At 35.6% G+C, this 18,293-nt stretch overlaps 2 protein-coding genes, 1 long non-coding RNA gene and 2 pseudogenes across 3 annotated transcripts; 2 read left to right on the forward strand and 3 right to left on the reverse strand.

Moving 5' to 3' along the window:
• Positions 1-773: 773 nt before the first annotated feature.
• On the reverse strand, positions 774-1,439 carry LOC117215400 (serum factor response D-like). The gene has a single exon (XM_033461783.1). It carries the CDS (start codon positions 1,437-1,439, stop codon positions 774-776), a length of 666 nt encoding a protein of 221 aa, XP_033317674.1.
• A 6,174-nt stretch (positions 1,440-7,613) lies between these two features.
• On the reverse strand, positions 7,614-8,637 carry LOC117215399. The gene is made up of 2 exons (XR_004489091.1): positions 8,141-8,637; positions 7,614-7,987 (listed from the first exon to the last, which is right to left on the reverse strand). It is a non-coding gene; the product is annotated as an uncharacterized LOC117215399 (long non-coding RNA).
• A 1,853-nt stretch (positions 8,638-10,490) lies between these two features.
• Positions 10,491-13,294, forward strand: LOC117215401 (katanin p60 ATPase-containing subunit A-like 2). The gene is made up of 8 exons (XM_033461784.1): positions 10,491-10,553; positions 10,852-10,922; positions 11,339-11,536; positions 11,626-11,905; positions 12,082-12,256; positions 12,315-12,427; positions 12,641-12,840; positions 12,991-13,294. Exons 1-8 carry the CDS (start codon positions 10,491-10,493, stop codon positions 13,262-13,264), a joined length of 1,374 nt encoding a protein of 457 aa, XP_033317675.1. The 3' UTR covers positions 13,265-13,294.
• Positions 13,295-14,736: 1,442 nt separating this feature from the next.
• On the reverse strand, positions 14,737-17,952 carry LOC117215397 (annotated as a pseudogene).
• On the forward strand, positions 17,308-18,281 carry LOC117215398 (annotated as a pseudogene).
• Positions 18,282-18,293: the final 12 nt, after the last annotated feature.

Raw genomic sequence — 18,293 nt, forward strand, 5'->3', positions numbered from 1 at the left:
GGGGCACACCCACACCGAACTGTTCTTCTGTATTAGAAAAAGAGCGACAGTCAGTCTAAAAACTAACGCCTAACGCGGCAGTTTACACATAGCGCGAGAGTCGCATACTTCACGAAAATCTTTTGTCGGTTCTCGGTGTTGTCGAACATACATCTTCTCTCCTAAATATATTATAGTGCTAAGTCCATTAATACATTAATTTCCATTATAAGAGCCCTGCTCTAGCGTACATATCTATCACATCTTCGTGCGACAAGTTGTTAACTATTTATTTCTCTACGTCAGTGTAATCTAAGTGTTGGAAATATATAATTTATAATTCAGTGAATCACAGTGTTATACAAACTCAATCACCCCTATTATCTCAACGGAAATCAGGGGATCGATCAATTCGTGGTGTCGATTGTTATAATCGTAACGGGGATTTACGACCCCCGTTGACGTCTCTCCTCGCGGTTACGTCTCCCCGCAATTGGTCGGAATTTACACTTGTATTTTCATCTTCTTTAACTTCGACTTTATCCGATCTCCTAGGTCTGCCTCTATGTTTCGCTTCATCAGTTGCTATTATTACACCCGTTACTGCATTATCATTTTCTACAGATTTATACCTATCGCTATCACTAGCTGTGTTCGTTAAAAGAACTTCCCTTCGTTGACGAACTTATCAGTTGTTTCGTTTTCACTATCTGAAATTGATTTTTGTTTAACACCTCTTTTTTCTTCTTTGGCAAATTTATTTTCTACATTTTCCGATGCCTTTTGTTTATTAATTATTTCAGACTTGACGACGACCAGGAAGCGTTCAAGGGGTACGCCGTGGAACCAGGACCGGTTAACTGTCCCCCGGTAGTCGTACCCTGAAGAGCAGGTGCAGGCGAAGGTGTCGCCTGACTGGGTAATCTGGACAGTCTCGAGATATCAAAGCCTCCATTCGCTTTAGGTCTGCTGTCCTGGTGCAACGGCGCCGGGGATATCACCCCCAATGTAGTCGACAGATTATTATTATTGTTATTGTTATTCCCACCGGCAACAGGACTGACGCTGTTCACAGAATGCTTCGACGTGGACAACGTGGACAGATTAAGAGCGTGCGAGTGATTCAATCGTTGAGAAAGATTGTTCACGCTCAACTGAGAATGATTCAAAGGGTGTCTGTGAGTGGAAGATGGCGTGGTGGCAGCCTGATGCACGTTGGCTCTTTGATGGACCACCGAGTCGTAAACGTCGACTCCCCGTCCTTGGCTCCCCCCTGTCGTTCCACGAACGTTGCTGTTTTGGTTGTAATGATGGTGTTGCTGTTGATCCTGTTGGTGACCAGAATGATGGTGGTGGTGGTGGTGGCCGCCGTGCAACGAGCCCGAGCTCGCCTGGTAGTCATTGTGCTGGTGCCTGGAGCCCGCTGACGACGGTTGCCCCGTCAGGATATGCTTCAGCATTACTCGACGCTGGAATGCCTGAGGAAGACTACGCTTCTTCCTGCTCCTCTACATGGCGCTACGCGGGACTCGCTTCTGAGCACGTCTTTCTCGTTGAAGGTTTCTTCTTTCTTTTCTTTCCCAGTAGAATTCTTACACAATTCTTTCTCCCTTTTATCATTAAATTACCTTTAATTCTTAACGACCTTTAATCTTTGTCTCTTCTTTCCTATATATATATTTTTGTTTACTTTTCTCCGTAGCGAATTTTGTCTTTCTGACGCGGGATTAGGTTCCTGGACTTAGGGAGTTGCTACATGCCAGCTCCACCATGGCGACGGCATTCACTAGGCAGCCTACATAGCCACCTTTCAGCTCACGCCTCGGGACACTTTTTTCGCTGAGATTCTCCGCGATGAGGCATGAAAGCAGAGACCACCGTCTGCGGAGGCATGATTATTCTATTGTTCCTTTTAACGAGTAATCGTTTTACTCGAGTCCTCTTACTAAACAGTAAGTACAAAAGACTATTATACTTAGATATGTACTTGGTCTCAAGAAATACTTTTTTTGGTCTTTCGATTAAGTTCTTAATTAAATGCTCAATTAGATATTCATAAATATATCTTCATAATATTTCCCTCATCTATTTCTTTGACATTCTAGCAACCTCGTTAAGACGTCCGCCACTTCAACTTCTATCTACAAGTGGCAAAAACTGAAGCTGACCTTCTTCATGGAGAAACATGCCGGAAATGGCATCCGCACGTGTGAATAATTATACTCAGTGTCCAGGTAGTTCTTTCGATCATCCGATAGAAGTCGTTTCTGTTTTTCAGAGTTCGTTCACGCCTCCAGAATGTAAAAATATCCAAGGAAGTACCATTAGGAAGCAATGAAATTCAGAGCTTCTGTGGTTATTCCTTTTTCTGATTGTTTCTTTTCTTTGCCCAAAATGGATGATTTCTATATCAAATTGTTTATTCGTATTTTTTTTTTTTTTTAATATTCCTTGAGATTTTCAATCAACTCGATTTCGAATTTTTTACCACCCGATCTTCTGGTTGACGTCGTTAAGAAAGAGGAACGAGTGCACAGGAAGCATGGTCGGCGTGAGCATGATTAGATCCGGTCTGCCCGATGACCTTGCCAGTGATAATAGCGGTTCGTTAAGGTGGTTGCAGTCTTGGTTTGCTTCTGTTTCGATTTCCAGCGAACTCGTCAGCCGGCATGGCTTCCGAGATGCTCCCCCTGAAACAAGTCGAAGGGAAATAATTAATGGACTCTCTGTTCGATTGTACGTGGATGACAAGCTGACCGTAAAAAGAAATATACAAATACGATTAGAAAATATAATCCGAACCCCTTTCGGTTTGATCTGAAGGTTTCTTTTTCTAGATGGAACCAAAGATTCTTATCTGGTTTATGGTGAGCTAAGGAACTCTTTGAAAACAGCATTTATAACTTTCGAAAAAGAGACAGGTACTGAGTATTTCTTGCGCGAACAATTGAATAATTAATTCGTTCTCTAAATATCCTTATTTGTTGTTCCTAAAATACATAATGATTGGAAGCTTCTTACGGGAAGCGCAATCAGCCGCTGATATCATTGAAGTCGAAACGCCATTAAAACCATATTACGATTCGCATGCAACATGCTCCATTCATGAAAACACAAAAGCAATAAACAAGTACAAATCAACGAAATAAATCCTCCGAGAACGAGACGTTACAGGAATTATACCATTGCGAGGATACAAAAGACTTGCTCATGAGCTACTTCCTTCAAGTAGTCGAGCGGTGTATTTTCCGGTCGTTAACTTCCATATAATGGGATATTAAAGAGTACGGACACAACGCTGCTATTTTTCAACTGTTCATTATCAAATTACGCAGCGGGAATCGTTGCAACGACAAAACTGTAACGACTCGTACCTGCGTATCTCCCATTTAGCTGCGGTAAAAGCTGACTTATCTGCGTTTTTTTTTCACTTCCTCGTTACGGAAACCAGGAAAAGTGATTCACAATACAGTTTCTAACTGTACTTCTCGCGATTCTTTCTTAGAAACAAGCAATTGCTTCTTTTCAATTTCCTAAACCTATAATAAAACAGTCCATTCCTTGAATAGAAATTAACTTTAAAACTTTAGGCGCATACATTGTACGTATCGTGTGTATGTATTTTGATTTGAAAAGAAACGCGGTAAACGCCTTTGAAAAGACGTTAGGTTTTCAACACCTTAACTAACTTAATTCCAGCGAGTCGTAAATCTGCTGCATCTCCAACATCTGAACATCCATCTTTTACAATGACTTGTTCTCCAATTTATTAAAATTACATCTCTCCCGTTGCACCGACCTTCTTTAAAGGTTCCCGCGGCAGGTTGAACCCGCATCACGTATCTTCCCTCTTCCTTCCACCCCCTGTTCCCTTTCTCTTTCTATCGGACGGGAAGAGCGGGAACGCTTAAAACGCGCGAATCACGCGAGCGCCTCACGATTTGCGAAACATCACGTGAAAATCACCGATCCGATCTCCGTGCGCGCGGTGCACCGTGGGGGTAACGATTAAATCGACAGGATATACTTTATTGGCTATTCCGTTATTACAGGCTGTAGCTGGCGGGGAAATAGTCATTATGGATCGTTGAACTCCATTGTAACAACGCACCTTCGAATTGCATCGGAAACGCTTCTGTATTGCGTCCACCGTATAACCTATCATCGTCTGTTTAGGGTAAATCAATGGATCGGAAATTACGTTTCTATGTTTCTCGCCTGTCAGTATAACACTGTGCAAGAGATACAGCAAGATCCTAAAATCATTCGAGTACAAGTAGCGTAAAATGGTCGTTTAAATTTTAATAAATTAACTATTCATACGTTAATTGTTCGCGGTCAGGATTAAGGGGTACGGCGATGGAGAAGATTTTGTTAGCTAGATGTTGAGTAAACAATCGAAGATGATAATTTTATAAATGTTTCGTATTTATGATGATGGAAAAGATTTAATTTGAGTTACGTTACGTTTGAATAAGATAGACTTTTCCAAGAGTAGAGGATTTGTAGAGATAGTGGACGTAATAGTAGTATGATTTAATACTTGATGTGTCTTTTTTTTCTTTGACATATAGGTCACTGTGGGGAGTAATATTGATCTAGATATAACTATCTTTTCTGAGAAGTACGTATATGCTTGCTTATGGGAACTATGTTTGGTTAATCAATAGAGCCATTCTTTTGAGAAATTGAATCTAGAAGAATTCGACGATATTTTGCCTTGTTTCAATGGTACATCATTTTAAAGAAACGCCTGCGATTATAGTATATAATTGCACATAGGTATATGCAAAATTGCATTTTCAAAAAATTAAATCAAAAATATAGATTTGTTAAAGATCTTTCCTTTTTAATCAAATTCGTCCAACAACCCCATTCTCGTCAAACATAAAATGAACGGTGCCTTTCTCAAAGAAACAAGAAGAAAATTGCTGTCGTTCTAAAGTTCTTCTCCATTGCTAAACTACCGTTCGTGTTTCTAGTTACACTCCAATTATTCGATTGTAAGAAGCAAGCAATCCCTCCATCCAAGGGCTAGATATAGTTTCTCGAGTAGTTCTCTTCAATACCGTTATATCGATGAACTCTTTTTGAATAAAGTTCACATTTATAAAGCAAACACAAGAAAATACGACAGGACAATTGTAATCGATAAATAACATTTTATTAGGATATTATAAGAAGCTAAGATATCGAGTTCTAATTGTGAATATCAAGCGCTCGTCGTTAGAGGAGATTACCAATATTTTCTTCCTTAACAGTATTAATTACGAAGTTTCGATACCGTTTATGACATTAAGATCTCTTGATAAAGTTGTATCGTTAAAATCTTACTGTTCCTAGGGAAAATATATAGTTAATATATATAGTCAAATATATGTCGGAGATGAAAGGAAAGCCGAAGCCCTTCCTTGGAAATTTTGGGAACACCCTCTAGTACCTTAGCCTAGATTTTATTATAGTTGTAATTGCTTAAGATTTGTAATAAGCGAGATTGGGTTCGAGGTGACAATCGGTCGCTGAACGTAGCCACGGTCACGGGATGGATGTTTTATCTAACGGAGGTCTGGAGTGGTTGTATGTGTTTTCCGAGAAATGTGGTTGTGGCGGCATGCGGCATCGAGAGCGGGCCGAGCCACGTGTGATGTTGCCTCGGAGGTGCCGATGCAATGGGACATACATTGTATTTAGTAATCAAAACTCCAGGCAGAAACTGCCTAGCAACGGCGTTTGGAACTTTCTCGATGCTTCCAACGAGTGTGCCTAGCAACGGCGTTTGGAACCTTCTCGATGCTTCCAAACGGGTATAGAAAACAAAATGCAATCGTACAGGGAGAAAAATCTCCACGAGGCTGGCATTCTTGCGATTGCCTTGGAGAGTGATACATCGAGCATTTTCGACGATCGCATTTGCGTCTAAGTTAGTTTCGCTTAGTAAGGAGTTATCCCGGTGACCGTGGATTCGTTTGAACTCAAACATTGCTAATAGTATTATTTAATTTAATTATTCGTAGATCGTATTATTCATTAGGCTTAGTGTTTGTTAGACTTATTATTAGTTGTACTTATTATTTGTTAAGCTTAGTGATAGACCTGTATATACGTGTAAATAAAATCTCGGCTTTGTGAAACGATGGCTAGTCCACATGAAGAGTCGTCGCGCGCCCAAAATTCGAATCGTGATCCGACATATATATTCAGATTTCACCATCACATAAACGGTGCTATTGGAAACGTTTCACAATGGACGTCTTACAAGCGCCTGCGATGTCCGTCATATGTAAAGCTATACCACTGAATCACGGCCGCCATTTAGTGATTAAGGTCGATCACTTAGAGCTGTTAATCCGACATAATGGCGAGCAATACATGGAAGACATTATTGGAAACACAGTTACAGTTCAATTTCATTGAGCTTATTTGCAAATAAATGTGTACAATATATTTTAGAGGTTTTAAATATTATTGCTGACTAAACTTCGCGTCTGCGCATCATCTTTCTTTAACTTTTTTTGCATTTTCTTATCGACGCATGAAGACGAAATGCGTAAATTTTATTATTTATTTAAACATTACTATATTGTGCTCAAAGTAGCGGAATATCGTTTTATTATCAATATATGAAGAACTAAAAGAATTAAAAAAGAATTAAAAAAATATGTAGTTCAATCAATACTTCGTGTATTTTTCTATCTCCACAAGACAATATCCGGACCAGTTACGCTTACAGTATCAACAAAGATTTGTCCAGCCATACGGAATAAGTCGTACTCAGTAGTTTAAAAGTATTAACCGCACGAACTCCAGAAACACTTTTGAAGTAACTTTCGAACCAATAAATCCCGGAACTAAGAACTGTCATATTTCGTCTCTATTTATCGAATATTGTTAGAAAATGCAAAAAAAAAGAAGTTAAATAGAAAAAGTACTTGGAAACTTAAAAGAAAAAATCTCGAAAAATCTCTTAATACTTTTTACTGTCGTCTTGAGACGCACCATATGTTAAGCTTCTTCGTAGTTACAACTTTTACCGCAGATGTAACGAACTGACAAATGCTTCGAATGGCGCGCGCGCGTCGACGCCTACACTTTAATTTTAAATAAATGTTTTTAAATAAATGTTTAAAATAATACATTAAATGTATTAACTTTGTTGCGCAGTTTCATTTAATTTCTTACGATATGGAGGGTTTAATTACGTTTAAGATATCTATTTGAATCTTTTAAATTCGAAGTTTTTTAAAAAATTACCTTAAACTTTATAAAATTAAATCGTCTTTCCACTTTGTTGTATCATAAAACAGTTACTTAAATTCAAACCTTACCCTCGTCTTAAAATATTCTATATTTTCCTCGTCTTAAAAAATCTCCCTACAGAAAGAATAAAGAAGAATAAATTCCCATACGTTAAATTTCGCGTGATTGATGGAATACATAACGATAACGAGAACTAACTAGCGACAACAAGCAACCATTAGCAAGGACAACTGGCGACTATAACTGTCGTCTCTATGATGTATGGCGACTAAGGAGAACAGCCAGCAACTACGGATTACATGTAACAACCAACTGCCCCACTTCTAAAAGGCAACTAACTTGCAAACCCTTTGATGGTTTCTGTAGCGTGATATACCCCTTGAACGTGGTTAAAGAATGTGGTCGCCGCTGGACGGCGGTTTGACAGCAGAGCGATCTCGCCAATTCAAAGCTTGACATTACAAACTACCGAGAATCATTAGGCTCGTTATCGAGCATCTAGCTTTCAGAAGGTGCTTTATCATATGATATGACTTCACGATATTTTTATAGCAAGAAGAATGGCCAACCTCTAACAAAACAAATTTTTACTAAGTGCTGCATGTGAGCTGCAGGCCGGCCTACTAGGGAAATTTGACGAATGAATAAACTAAAATATATACGAATATATTCGTTATATCATAAAATGCCCGCATTATGTTCTCTAACACCATAGAGGAAACTAAATTTATATATTAAAAAATTGGAATACCTGTTATAAGAGAGTTAATTAAATTCTAACCTATCGATGACTCCATAAAAACCTTTATTTCCTAAAAATGTATATCTTCCAAATTCTCCTTAGAAAGTATCATAGAGGAAATATGAAACCTGAAAAGTACATCACGCTGATACCTCGATCAACCCTCGTGCTTCGCAGTCCATGTGTCCGAGCGATGAATTCCCTCCAAACAAGGAAAAACCAAAGGGAGGTCTTCTTCGAAGGACGTGAGAGGGTAAGGGAAGCAACGGGAACGATGATCACGCGATATACTGGCGGCGTACGTATAGAACGGCTGTTGCGAGAGAGTTCGCAAGAAACAAGAAGAAAAAAGGAATCGTAGGCCGACGCGACTATACGCTGTCGACGGACAAACAGCGACTGAGCCTAACTGAAACGAACTCTGTCGCAGTATGAGCACGGGCTACGTTCGCGGGTCGATCGAACACGTTCTGCGTCTCTCCTCGGCACCGGCGTCAAAACCACCCCCGACGAGCGCAACGCACTGGTGCACATGCAATATTAACCACTGGTCTTTCCTTTTTCGCGCGATATTATATCAGCACCTATGATACCATTTCAAAGACCGCAATCAAAACATTAAATACCGCATTAAAGCCATACAATAATTCGCAATATTCATTCGTAAACGTTATTGTATATGTACTTAATTAATCGTTATTATGTTTCGAATGATTTACTACCTCGTATTCCATAAGCAGATATATGGTTCATTTTCACCTCAAGTACGATATAATTTCTAACAAATGTTTATAATTCACAATGTAAAATATTTATAATTCATTGGAAATATTTTTCTATCACGGTATAGTGGTCAAATTTCACATAAATCACAAACATATGGTAGTCAGAAGCTATACTCACGACATGACAAATCATGAAGATGTCATGAAAAATGGCGTCCGTCCATATATATTCAAACGCAACGAACAAGTCCGAACTTTTCGAGAACAAACGATTTGTTCGATAACATCTGTCGCGAGCTTCTCTTCCTTTAACGATAACAATTGACAACTAAAGCTCGAGAGGCTCGTAAGGATGAACAGCGACGAGTATCTAGAAGCTATGTACTCACCTGGGCAAGGAGACTCCAACACCAAGGACGTTGGAAGTTTCGAGAAGCGAAGATGGAAACTGAAGTAGCACGTCAGGTCAACTCCGGCGAAAACTGCTAAAGAAAGAAAAATCCAACTAATTTGTTTCCAACGATAAAATGAAATTAATTTGTTTCACAAATTATTAACTGGATATTATTCAAAAATTATTCAAAATTCGCTTGATTGATTCACGACCCGGGACATTTGGGTCATACCATTTTGGTAATGGACGAAAATGGCAGAAGGAAGAACGACCGTTTTTTTCATATTTCTCTTTCCCCGGGAAACGATGGAATGCCCGAGCACCTTGTTTCATTTCTTCTCGACATCAATTTCAATCTTTTTAAACGAAATATAATCTGAACGATGAAAAGTTCATTCAAATAATGCTCCGCGCCAGACACTCACGAAAATTAAGAAGAAACACGGAAAATTCGCGAATAAAACGGATTTCTTTGTCCCAGTGAGATAATAAACCTCGTTCACGTATTGGTTTTTAAAATCAATATATCCACCAATGTGCACTCGTTTAACAAGGGTGATGGAACGTGCCAAAAATCTCTCAAGAGGGTCTTGGCAACGGAAGAGTCGAAAACGTCACAATTATGAATGAAAAATTCGAATAGTTGCTGATTTTACAGTCGAAACCGATAAAGAACTCCAGATATTCCCCCAATTAATTTACAATAAATTCGCGAAAATGATCGATTGCTGACGTCATTGTATTCTAGAAAGATTGTAAAACGATAAGAATTTATTGAAAAAACTTATATTCGATGATAACACTTCTAATAAGAGTACTAAGAGGAGCGATTCTGTACTCACCTTCCTGCCTCGAAGTACCGAACGCAATTAACCGTCCGCCCAGGATGGAACCGTTCGGAACTTTTGTAAGTCACTGCACGGCCGCTGCTTATGGTGGAAATGTAATAGATATAAGTACAGAGCGCGTGAGCGAACTAAAAACGCGATAGAGAAGTAGAGAGAGGATGTTCCGTCCTTGTCTAATGACGCGCACTTGTACAGGAAATATGTAACAGGGGTATACGAGCAGCGTCAGTGTCCACTAGTGTGCATGCCTGATTAAACAAGAACAGGAAGTATCTATACATGGTGTTCTCTTTCTATTTCCACGTTGCATCCATCTTACTATACAGTACACACACTCAGCTATTCTATCATTATATTTGTGCGTTGCTTATGTGTGAACCAAACATTTCCATGGCAACAAATCGTTTGTCTCTTGTTTGATGCTCGGTTTTCAACGGAGTTGAAAGAATTTTTTAAGAGAAACGTAATGGACGGGTTGTTTTTAAAGTAATAAACGGAAATTCTCGTATCCATTGAGAAACGATAGGCGATTTGAAAGTGTCACTATGAACGGTGATTTATCGATGCAAGGTAGTATGAATAAGATATTTTATAATCTGCGAAAAAAGGTAAGGAATATTCTAGATTTTAGATTTTAGATTTTAGAATTTCCACGTCACAGACGAGTGTGTTTTGTTATTTGATTTGTAATATTGCTGCAGTTCTCTTAATAGCTGTTCGTTTCATGCGATACTCGCACATAGTATCTATGACTTTTGCTTCTAACAATTTTTATAATTAGGCTGTATCAAATATTTTTAACGTTCGTGTTTCATGAAAAATCATGTGTAACTCGTTGAATTCGCAAATGTAACAAAAAATTACATGAAAAAACTTATTATTGTAATGAAAAAATAATTATATTAGGAGGAGAGTCGTATTTCGGAACGTCATCGGAACATATTATACCTTGTATGTGATTATTTGGAACACAATGGGTGAGTATATTATAATTAAAATATATTCCTAGTTCCAATTCTCTTGAATAGTGTCAGTGACCAATCGAAATAGAAATCAGTGGACATCGTGGAAAGAGAAGGCGAAACCAAATTTGAAAATTCGACATCGGTAATTCAGTAGTTAAGAATAACTCAATCGATAATGTAGATTAACTAGTTATAAACAAATATATGAAATATAAATTCAAATTATTCTTATCCATCTAAAAATTGGAAATTAAAGAGCAGAAGACAAGAAATTATCTTCGAGGATTTATATAGTAAATACATTCTTTTGCCTGTCTTACCTAGAGATAAAACAGTTGTTTGATGGTTATCTTATAGTGTTCAGTCATTGCGAAAAATATTTTTAATCAGTTAAAAACTATAATTAATTAAAAACTACATTTCTTTAGGTATATAGACATTAGCGATGTATTATTCCGGGAAGCTCGTCTATCTCCCGAACATCGCGTCTGCGACAACATCGATTTGGAAATTATCGTTGCAGAGTATGAAAATTATTACAAGATGAAATTTCAAAAATATCCCATATTGTGTAAGAAAATAACTGGAAGGGAAATGACGAGGGAAGTGACAAATGCAAGCAAAACGTAAGAATTTAAATTATTTAACGATATTAAACGGTATTCAACGTATCGTATTCAACGTATCGTATTACAATATGATCCAGTGTTTGTAGAAGTATTGAGACAAAAGCCAAATCTGTTAGTAAAGAAGCGAGAAGTGAGCCTGTGAAAGAGACGAATCTACAGCAGAAGATAACTGATGACAATACGAATCATATTAATCTCGCAATGACAGTGACGTCACTATTCCCCAATGAGAGTGATGGACGTTCATCAGAAGAGCTATTTAACGTCCCAATGGAACAATCCATGCAATCGAAGATATTGAAATGCATTGAAAAGCTTTATTCAGATAATCCGGAATTACGAAAGATTGCTGAGGACATCTCATGCGTAAGTTATTTTCGATTAATATACGTATCGTAAAGCTTTTAAACGATAAAATTCCCGTCGATAAACCGTCCAACGTATATCGACGATGACGTGATTTCAGTAACGCTTCAAATATCAAATTACGTAACGTTTACTTAATATAGAGAAGACGCCATTTTATCTTTGTATCGTCACAGGAGATCATAGTAAACAAATTAAATGTACATTGTACATTAAATGACGTTATAGGCCTAGAAGAATGTAAAACCGCTGTTAAGGAGGCCATTGTGTATCCCCTTGAGTATCCTATCTTTTTTGATGGCCCGTTTTCCCCCTGGAAAGGTATTTTGCTGTACGGCCCACCTGGTACAGGTAAGATACTCGCATTCTTTTCATTTCTGTACGTGTTTACAAGAAATATACAAAACAGGGAAAACGATGTTAGCGAAGGCAGTCGCGACAGAATGCCATTGTACCTTTTTTAACATAACTGCCAGCTCATTGGTCAGCAAATGGAGAGGCGATTCCGAGAAGTATATACGTGTAAGTTGCTTTGTCTATGTAAGTTTCTTTGTTCCTTTGTCTATGAAGGAGAGATTCTAGGTATAAAAAGATTTGATTTTATTTTTCGTCATTTATATATAAATAGAATAGTTGTTTGGAAAACGAAATGATATCATATTCGTGATGAGGCAATGAATTTAAGGAATTTCGAATATAATATTTAATGAATAATACATTTGTTAAACTGAACAGGTTTTATTTGAACTTGCCTATAGTCATTCGCCTACAATTATTTTTATCGACGAGATTGACTGGATCGCCACAAATAAAGGAGACTGTATATTGTCTGAACCTGCAAAGAGATTCAGATCAGAACTTCTTTCTAGATTGGATGGATTAGCGTCTAATGAGAATTCTAATGTAGTTCTTCTGGCTACAACTAATTCCCCTTGGTACGTATATCACGTTATTTCAATGTTTTCTAAGTAGAAAATATCGTAATATTTCTCCAAATTCCAAATATGTTATTGTGTTGTTTGAAGTATTCCTTCATTATTATTAGTATAATAGAACGATAATATTTATTGTAAATATGTTATTAGGGGCATTGATGCAGCTTTACTCAGGCATCTCGAAAAGCAAATATACGTATCATTACCCAATGAAGTTGCTCGACTTGGTATATTCAAATTGTACCTTAGCAACCACTTATTAGAAAATACAGATATTGTAAACCACATAGTAAAATGTACTGAAAGATATTCTTGTGCAGATATAAAATTGCTTTGTAAGCAAGCGTGGCTACTAGAAATAAGCCCGATATGGAGGAGACTTGAAAAGAAAGAAACACCTGTTACCACTTTGAAATATGAATGAAAAAGTTATGAAATATTAGCAAAATTGTTTAAAAAAATGTCACCTACAGTTATGCAAATAGATAAATATGATACGTGGAACAAATAAATACGCAATCGTAAGGACAGATATTGAAAAATATAAATAAATGGATTATCGTTCGAGAAATCATTCGCATGTGTGTGCATGTGTGTATGCGCGCGTGTGTATGCGCGCATGGGTGTGCGCGCATGTGTGTCATGTGTGTCATGTGTGTGCGTGTGTGTGCGCGCACGCGCTATAGGCTAAGTTTAAAATGTTCGGTTGTATTATATCCTTGTATTATATATGTCGGAGATGAAAGGAAAACCGGAGCCTTCCCTTTGCAATTTTGAGGAAGCCTTCTAATGCTTTAGCCTAGATTTTATCATAACTGTAATTAAGCAATTGTCATTTGTAATTGTTTGATATTTGTGAAAGCGAAAGTGGGTTCGAGGTGACAACTGGTCGCCGAACGTAGCCACGGTCACGGGATAAACGTTTTGCCTGACGAAGGTGTGGATCGGTTGTATTGTTCTCCCTAGAAATCACATAGAATTGTACTTTAGAGATGTCGATATAATGGGACACACGTTGTATTAGGAATCAATCTCCAGACAGAAACTGCCTAGTAACGGCGTTTGAATCTTTCTCGATGTTTCCAAAGAGTATACAACAAACTTTTGACAGAAATTGCCTAGCAACAACGATTGGAACCTTCTCGATGTTTCCAGCGAGCATATAACAAACAAATGCAGTCGTATAGCGAAAAAGATTTTCATCAGATATTCATTCGTGTGATCGCCTTGGAAAGTGATACATCGAGCAATTTACCGAGTGTCTCAGCAATTGTATTTTGTGTTTAAAATTATTCTACACATAGTAAAGAGTTATCCCGTTGACGGTGGATTCGTTTGAACCCCGGAACATTGTTAATAGCGTTAATTAAATTCATTATTCGTGAAACCTATCAATCGTTAACCTCATTATACGTTAAATTCATTATTCGTAAGACATATTATTCATTCCTCTTATTGTTCGTTAAACTTATTAATCTTTAATCTAATTATTAGTTAAACTTATCGTTTGTTAATCTTATTATTTATTAAACTCATTATTCATAATATTTTGTAAAATCTTGTTTATTCGCGTAAATATATTCTCTGTTTCGAAAAACAATGGCTAATTCAAACAAAGGATCATTACGCGCCTTAAATCCTAATTATAACCCGACATATATATGTGAGTGTATTTTATCAAAAATATGTTTTTTAGTTTTTCTTATCTTAGTAATTATTTTTAAAAAAATAAAGTCTTATATGAAAATAAAGCTGTTCTTTATTTCAAATAATTGAAGTAAATAAATACAATGAGTTTTATATTTTATATTATCTTATATTAATATCTTATATTTATCTTATATCTTATTATAATATCTTATTTTAATATCTTATATTATCGTTATATTGTTATTGAAAAAATTGATATAATCAACAGTTCTTCCTGTTCTCTTGATTGTTTCTTGCTTGTTTCAAACCATGATAATAACCTACAAAAGAAATAACATAGTCCATTGAAAATTTAATATACAATAAAATACTTATGTGAAATAATTACCTGTGTGAAAACCACTAATATACCATGACATCAACATACTTGAAAGTGCGTCTGTATCATTATCTGGTAATCTAGTACATTTTATTAAAATTTCGTATTTTTTTTTCCAAATAAAATGTTAAACTTATTCCAAATTACTTATTAATATTAGAAGTATTCAGCATTCCATTAGAATTTTTAAATTGTACTTACTTGGCCATTAATTGTGGTGGTAAAGGAGGTGCAGGTGGCATTATATCAGTCATCGAATTGAAAGATGGTCCCGGTATGAAGCGATGTTTATACGCATTTGCTTCTTCAGAGTCACAATCCATTTTTTCTACATTATATTTTTTCGAATTTACATTTGTAGAAAAATTAGTCTCACAAGTCTCATCGTTCTCTTCATTGAATTTCTCTTCCAAAGCTTTCTTTTGTTGTGCTATTTGACTTTGCAAACCTTCTGATTCTAAAAGAGAACTCAACTCGACTTTCTCTGTATTACCATAGCCTAAACACAGAGTAAAAGAAATTTTTGTCATTTAATAGAATGACTGAGTGCCATTCAGTTACCGTCCTTACAGGCAATGTATTAGAATTTCCCGTGCATAAATGTATATGTATAAATGTTTGCCTTGATATATGTAGTAATAATCACTCGTCTAATGAGGAGAATTATATTCCAAGCAGCTAATAATGAACAATAAGTAACATGCATGTTTATGGTTCATGACCCTATATTCCACTATATCATCTATGGGTCTCCCCATAGACATTGACAGGTACTCCTGCCCAGTTAAGGACCTGCTGAATGACACTGTGATAGACTATGCGAAAGCCTTTACTTCATATATATATGTATTTTTAGTACATTTCTTAATTGACATAACCATCATGCTAAAGGTATTACCTACAAATTTTACAACACACGTGCCATTGTTTTCGTAAATTTTTTATATTATAGCTTCATAAATTTCTCCATCCTCTGAGTATATTGCACGACAAGGTGCTCCTATGATCCATTTCTATAGAGAAAAGATGTGTATACAAATAAATATAAGAAAATAGCAAAATAAAATAATTTGCTTCTTAATCAATATATTTAATAATATTCTGTATCAAATTTGTAATATTCTATCAAAATCACAACCTTGTGTAATTTACTTGCGTGTTTAGGCTGCTTAAGATTTTGTAGGTTTTCTTTCGGTTGAGAATTTCCAACATCCATTCCCATTCGCTTGATAACTTCTTCTTTTGCTAAATTTATTGCTTTATCATATGCTTCTATTAATGCACTATCATCCCAAACATTATCATTGGCTGTGTCTGTATCCTTTTGAGATAGCAAATTATATGTTATTAATATTGATACAAGTATTTTATTATCAAACTATTGCAAATTATCATATATGTCATTTTTCAAAAATTGACTAAAAGGTAATGGATACTGTTAATTACTATTATGCTAAGATCTTGTACTAAAATAATGTTAAAACCATTACGTTTCCATTACCATACATACGTTTCCATTTCCTCGTATAAAAAGAACATTCATATCATCTGCCATTTTAAAATAACATCATTTAAATATTGAATTTGCTTCTGAAATATTAATTTGTCTCATTTCTTTAACTCTAACACATTGTAAACAATGATGACATTATACCAACTATAATACTAAAAATCTATTCCCCATTCATTCGAAAGATTATTTTTTGAAGCAAGGTTAACATTGAATGTTCCCAGACTTCAATAACTGTATTTTACTTTCTTTACAATATCTAACAATATATTAGAATACTATAAAAAAATATTGTATGCACAAAAAACTGTTTATAGCGAAATAGCAAAAGAATTAATCACATATTATAACTAAAACGAGATTGTTAAGTAGATTATATTATACTGCATATGCGTTAGTGTTTCAGCTGGTAAATATAGTTTTTATATCTGAAGATAAATAAGATTTAATTCTATAAAATTGCATAATGAATTATACATCTATCTATTACTATTCGTATTTCCCCTTAGTTGTATGTTGTCAATAGCATCAATCACGAACATATAAATAAATATAGAAGAAACCGTTCGGAAATGGAAAGGGAAAAATGAACATGGAAGACAAGAAAGTTTTCTTCAGGTTTAGCGTATGCGTGATACGCTTTGAATGTCTCAGATAAAGATAAAGATACTCTGCTCATTTCTATTTGTTCCGCAGAACGAGAAATTTGTTGTCTTTCATATTGGTTTTTACGATTCAATTTTTGGGCAGTTTTCCCTAGCGAGTGTCGGTCCCTGTTTGATATAACCAGACCGTAATTTATACAGATATGTATTATAGATATATATTTGTAAAACTGAAATCAGATGAAATAAATGTTGCCTGAGGTTTTAATCGTTTAATAAAAACAATATTTCATTTGGAAAAAATGTAAGATATGTAAAATTACACATTGATCATTTTGCTGGTCTTGTATCATAAAACGTGTGGCCCGAAGAGCACGTGTCCGGTAGAGATACGTCACTTGCGTTAGGAATCGTTTTATAACCTATCACAGTAAAGGAACGTCCCAGTATAGCAGCCGAAGAATGCCGTGAAAGTTTCTGTACAAAGTACAATTGATCTACAATTGATATTTTCCGCAATATCTGGTGTTCGGTCAGGGTGTCCCATACTCATGATATTTATGACAGTGGAATGGCGTTAGTAAATCAATTACAAAAATTTTCGAGATCAATTCTCGGTATTGCATCAAATTATTCAAAATATACAAGCAACACAACGTTGCCCTTTTTGCAGGCAACAAGAGGAATATCGACCACGCAACCACTTTCAGAAAAACAAGAGTAAGTGATACAAATTTTCTTGTGCTTTCCTTCTTTTTTTAATAAAATTTCAGTACTTACCTTCCAATATAAAATTGGTGTCAAAATAATAATGCTAATAATAATGTCTAAGAAATTTTTCTCTTTGTAGGAGTACAACATCTAGAAAAATAACATAGTATTAATAGAATAGTATTAATAAGAACAACATTGACAGTGAACAACTAAAAATATAACACTGTTATAAATATATGATATACGAATTTTATTTATGTATTATTAAGACAAGTATATCTTATTTTTAAATTATTTCTATTATCATAAGTGATACATATAATTAAGGTATAATTAAGAGAAGATTAATTGAAGAAACACAAAAAATAAAGAAAATAATTATATTGAGATAATTTTTATCTTTCATAAATATTATTTTCAGAGTAAATATAACGTTTGTTAAAGCAAGTGGAGAGAGAATCAAAGCAAAGGGAAAGTTGGAGATACTATATTAGGCATAGTAGTAAATAATGAAATTGATTTAGATGGATATGGTATGTTTTAAAGAAGCATAATTTACTTAATTTAAAATAAATAATTTTGAGGTAGAAAATAT

This window comes from Bombus bifarius, unplaced genomic scaffold (assembly GCF_011952205.1).
Source record: "Bombus bifarius isolate JDL3187 unplaced genomic scaffold, Bbif_JDL3187 scf7180000009567_frag, whole genome shotgun sequence".
Taxonomy (NCBI): Eukaryota; Metazoa; Arthropoda; class Insecta; order Hymenoptera; family Apidae; genus Bombus; species Bombus bifarius.